The 4,627-nt window shown below is 44.5% G+C and overlaps 1 protein-coding gene across 1 annotated transcript in view; it reads left to right on the top strand.

The window, feature by feature from the left end:
* The window catches only part of LOC122252079 (protein stum homolog), a 29,035-nt gene extending 24,806 nt beyond the window's left edge, over positions 1-4,229 (top strand). Inside the window, exons 3-4 of the mRNA XM_043014340.2 lie at positions 2,167-2,340; positions 2,872-4,229. Coding sequence (XP_042870274.2) covers positions 2,167-2,340; positions 2,872-2,927 — 230 coding nt within the window. The 3' untranslated portion in view covers positions 2,928-4,229. The remainder of the gene's footprint in view (positions 1-2,166; positions 2,341-2,871) is intronic.
* Positions 4,230-4,627: the final 398 nt, after the last annotated feature.

Here is a 4,627-nt window from a genome sequence, read left to right as displayed (position 1 = left end):
GTGAGGTGGATTGTGAGGGGTGGGGTTCAGGGCTCTAAGTTGTGAGGGGGTGGGGTTCAGGGCTCTAAGTTGTGAGGTGGCTTGTGAGGGGTGGGGTTCAGGGCTCTAAGTTGTGAGGTGGATTGTGGGGGGGGGGGGGTCAGGGCTCTAAGTTGTGAGGTGGATTGTGAGGGGTGGGGTTCAGGTCTCTAAGTTGTGAGGTGGATTGTGAGGGGTGGGGTTCAGGGCTCTAAGTTGTGAGGGGGTGGGGTTCAGGGCTCTAAGTTGTGAGGTGGATTGTGAGGGGTGGGGTTCAGGGCTCTAAGTTGTGAGGGGGTGGGGTTCAGGGCTCTAAGTTGTGAGGTGGATTGTGAGGGGGTGGGGTTCAGGGCTCTAAGTTGTGAGGTGGATTGTGAGGGGGTGGGGTTCAGGGCTCTAAGTTGTGAGGTGGATTGTGAGGGGGTGGGGTTCAGGGCTCTAAGTTGTGAGGGGGGGGGGTTTAGGGCTCTAAGTTGTGGATTGTGAGGGGGTGGGGTTCAGGGCTCTAAGTTGTGAGGTGGATTGTGAGGGGTGGGGTTCAGGTCTCTAAGTTGTGAGGTGGATTGTGAGGGGGTGGGGTTCAGGGCTCTAAGTTGTGAGGTGGATTGTGAGGGGTGGGGTTCAGGGCTCTAAGTTGTGAGGTGGATTGTGAGGGGTGGGGTTCAGGGCTCTAAGTTGTGAGGGGGTGGGGTTCAGGGCTCTAAGTTGTGAGGGGGTGGGGTTCAGGGCTCTAAGTTGTGAGGTGGATTGTGAGGGGGTGGGGTTCAGGGCTCTAAGTTGTGAGGGGGTGGGGTTCAGGGCTCTAAGTTGTGAGGTGGATTGTGAGGGGGTGGGGTTCAGGGCTCTAAGTTGTGAGGTGGATTGTGAGGGGTGGGGTTCAGGGCTCTAAGTTGTGAGGTGGATTGTGAGGGGTGGGGTTCAGGGCTCTAAGTTGTGAGGTGGATTGTGAGGGGTGGGGTTCAGGGCTCTAAGTTGTGAGGTGGATTGGGGGTGGGTTCAGGTAAGTTGTGAGTGGGTTCAGGGCTCTAAGTTGTGAGGTGGATTGTGAGGGGTGGGGTTCAGGGCTCTAAGTTGTGAGGTGGATTGTGAGGGGTGGGGTTCAGGGCTCTAAGTTGTGAGGTGGATTGTGAGGGGTGGGGTTCAGGGCTTTAAATTACGAGATGAATTATGAGGTATTGAGTTCAGGGCTTCGCGTTATATGCTTTTTTAGAAAGGTTAAAGTTTTGAAGGATTGTGAGTGATTGGATTCAAGTCTTGGTTCTCGAGTGTGTGGAGTAGGTTATAGGCCTACTTGTTTATCACAAAAAATATTGCGTTATATAATTAATGTTTTTTTTCTCTCTTTCTGGGTAATAAGATTATCATAATGAAAAAAAAAATCTGTTGTTTTTTACCCCCCCTTTTTTTTTTTTTTTTTTTTACCCATGAGGTCTACCTTCCTTTTTTCAGTTTTATTCTATCAAACTCTATAGATTTTGATACTTTGTAAATATATCTGTTTTTCTTGTATGTGTGTGTGTGTGAGAGAGAGAGAGAGAGAGAGAGAGAGAGAGAGAGAGAGAGAGAGAGAGAGAGAGAGAGAGAGAGAGAGAGAGAGAGAGAGAAAGGAAGATTGAAAGAGAAGGTGAGAGAGAGAGAGAGGAGAGAGAGAGAGAAAAGAGAGAGAAGGAGGCGAGAGAGAGAGAGAAAGAGGTGAGAGAGAGAGAGAGAAAGAGGTGAGAGAGAGAGAGGGTTGAGAGGAGGGTGAGAAAGAGAGAGAAAGGGAGGAAGAGAGAGAGAGAAAGAAGAAGAGAGAGAGAGGGGGGGAGGGGGTGGTGAAGAGAGACCGGAGAGAGAGAGAGAAAGGGAGGAAGAGAGAGAGAGAAAAAAAAAAGAGAGAGAGGGGGGGGAGGGGTGGTGAAAGAGACAGAGCGAGAGAGAGAGAGAGAGAGAGAGAGAGAGAGAGAGAGAGAGAGAGAGAGAGAGAGCGAGCGAGAGAGCGAGAGAGCGAGCGAGAGAGCGAGAGAGCGAGAGCGAGCGAGAGAGCGAGAGAGCGAGAGCGAGATAGATAGATAAATAGAGAGAGTATATTGAGGGTGTGTGTATATATGTATGTAAGTACCAATTCAGTCTCAAAAAGCAATCCATCTCTCTCTCTATCTCTCGCAGGGACGCTGGTGTCGGGTCTGGCCGTGCTGTGCGGGTACCCGACTGAACACTCGAGCAAGGGCGCCGGCGTGTTCTACAACCTGCTGGTGGCTCTGTTGCAGTTGATCCTCGCCCCCATTATCGTGGGCTGGATTTGGTCCATTCAGAGGGGCATCATTCTCGTGCAGGAGTCAAGTAATGAATTGTTCTTTTTTTCTGTTTTTTTATTTCTTTTTTTTCTTCCTTCTCTCTTATTCATATCTTGGTTTTCTCTCCTTTCTTTCTTTTTTCGCTTTTTCTCTTTTTCTTTTTTTTTGTATCGTTTTCCTTTTTCTTTTCTTCTTCTTCTTCTTGTCGTTCCTTCTTCTGGTTTCTTCCTTTGTTTGTGTTTCTGATTTCTATCGTCTGTTACTCTTCCCTTCTCTTTGATTCTCTGTCTCACTCCCTCTCCCCCTCCCTCTCCCCTCCCCCTCCCCCTCCCCTTCCCTCTTCCGCTCCCTCTCCCTCCTTACCTCTCCCTCTCCTTCTCCCCCCCCCTCTCCCTCCCATCTTCCCCCCATCTCCCCCTCCCTCTCTCCCTCTCCCCCCTCTCCTTCTCCCTTTCATTTCCCCTCCCCATCTCCTCCTCTCCCCCCCTTTCTCCCTCCTCTCACTCCCTCATGTATAAAATCCAATATTGCTTTCTCCTTCGCACGCCAAATTAAACTCGCTCTCCCTCTCTTGCAGTGAACCAGAAGATTGAGCAGAGAGAAAGGCGAATGAGTCAAGACGTCACGGCGTAGAGGACGAAGACGCTATCACGAAACCGCCTTCACCTTCACACACACGCACACACACACACACACACACACACACACACACACACACACACACACAGACACACACACACACACACTAACACATATGAACTTTTCAACCTGACTGGAATATAATTTTCTGGACATTCATTAAAGAAAGGTTCGCAATACAATAAAATAAAACGAAAAAGGGAATAATTATTGTGTTGTATTATAACGATTTCAAGATTGAAAATATTCGAACTCTGTGTGTGTGTGTATTTGTTTGTGTGTGTGTGTGTGTTTGTTTGTTTGTGTGTGTGTGTTTGTGTGTGTGTGTGTTTAGGTGTGTGAGTGTGTGGGTGGGTGGTTTTGTGTGTGTGTGTATGTGTGTTTGTGTGTGTCTGTGTGCGTGTTTTGATGTGTGAGTGTGTGGGTAGGTGGTCTTGTGTGTGTGTGTGTGTGTGTGTGTATGTGTGTTTGTGTGTGTCTGTGTGTGTGTTTGGATGTGTGAGTGTGTGGGTGGGTGGTCTTGTGTGTGTGTGTGTGTGTATGTGTGATTATATGTGATTTTGGTTCTTAGAAACATGTGAATTATACGAAATTCTTTAAGGATTTTATTGTAAAGACTATAGTCTCATTAATATCAAATGAAATTATACTTTATTTCGTATTATTTTAATGAATTTAAAGCAATTTGAGTTTTGTAGAAATATGTAGATCACTTCCGTCATATCAGAAGCTCCATGAATTTCATTTGCATACATAGTTTCTCATATCAGAGAGAAAATATCCCTGGCCTTACCTTTCCCATGACTAATAAATTTCGATGTTGTGAAGCATTGTAAATACGTTTAAAAGTGTCACTGAAAATCAAGGTTATTATATCTATTGATCTCATGAACATTTTAGTTAAAGACTTTAGTGAATATTATGAGGGCAGTGACAGGCGTGGCATGAGGTTAGAATACATTTTTGATGATGGACGCAAAGGCTATATACTTTAGATAAGTAGATTTATAAGTCAATTTGTAAATCAAAAAGCATAAGTAAATCAGGCTAAAATATATATCTTAAGTGGTTCTATGATATATTTTTAAAAATAACCAAAGCAATTTCCGTCCGTGATACTGAATCAATAAATTTAATTTAACATAGATATGAATTTTCTCATTATGATAAAAAAAGCGAGAGAATTACCCACACGAGTAGAAAATACAAAGTCAGTTTTTAGAATAATGCAACTTCCCATGTGTATAAGGAAAAAAAAAAATCTCAAGTATGAAGTAAAGGTATTTGTCAGCTATATCCAGAAGCCCTCGAGATCCTGGTAAAAGCCGGAGTTACATTTACGGCGCCTGTTTCTTTTCATTTCCTAATATAAACAAAATCATCATTTTCATCCCTCACCAATTCCCTGTATGTGTATTACTTTCTCGGTGTTCTCTCATCTACATCTCACATCTACGTTCACTGTATTGCTAATTATCACCAAAGCCATTACACTACATTCATCACACTCATCAATACAAGTAGCAAATTATCTTTATTCATAATACCCTTGTCTTAAAGTCATCACATTTCTAACATCACAAAAAAAAATTGAGAAAGTTTCCCCTGACATCCCATGGACCGTTTTCTGTTCACCACATTTTTAGGGATAATATTCATGACTTCAGTATACACTGTCTTATATTTATTTATTT

Source organism: Penaeus japonicus, unplaced genomic scaffold (genome assembly GCF_977035675.1).
Source record: "Penaeus japonicus unplaced genomic scaffold, GWHDUDI00000001_assembly GWHDUDI00000027, whole genome shotgun sequence".
Lineage (NCBI taxonomy): Eukaryota > Metazoa > Arthropoda > Malacostraca > Decapoda > Penaeidae > Penaeus > Penaeus japonicus.
Note: the sequence above shows the minus strand (reverse complement) of the source record. Positions and strands in the feature narration are given on the sequence as shown.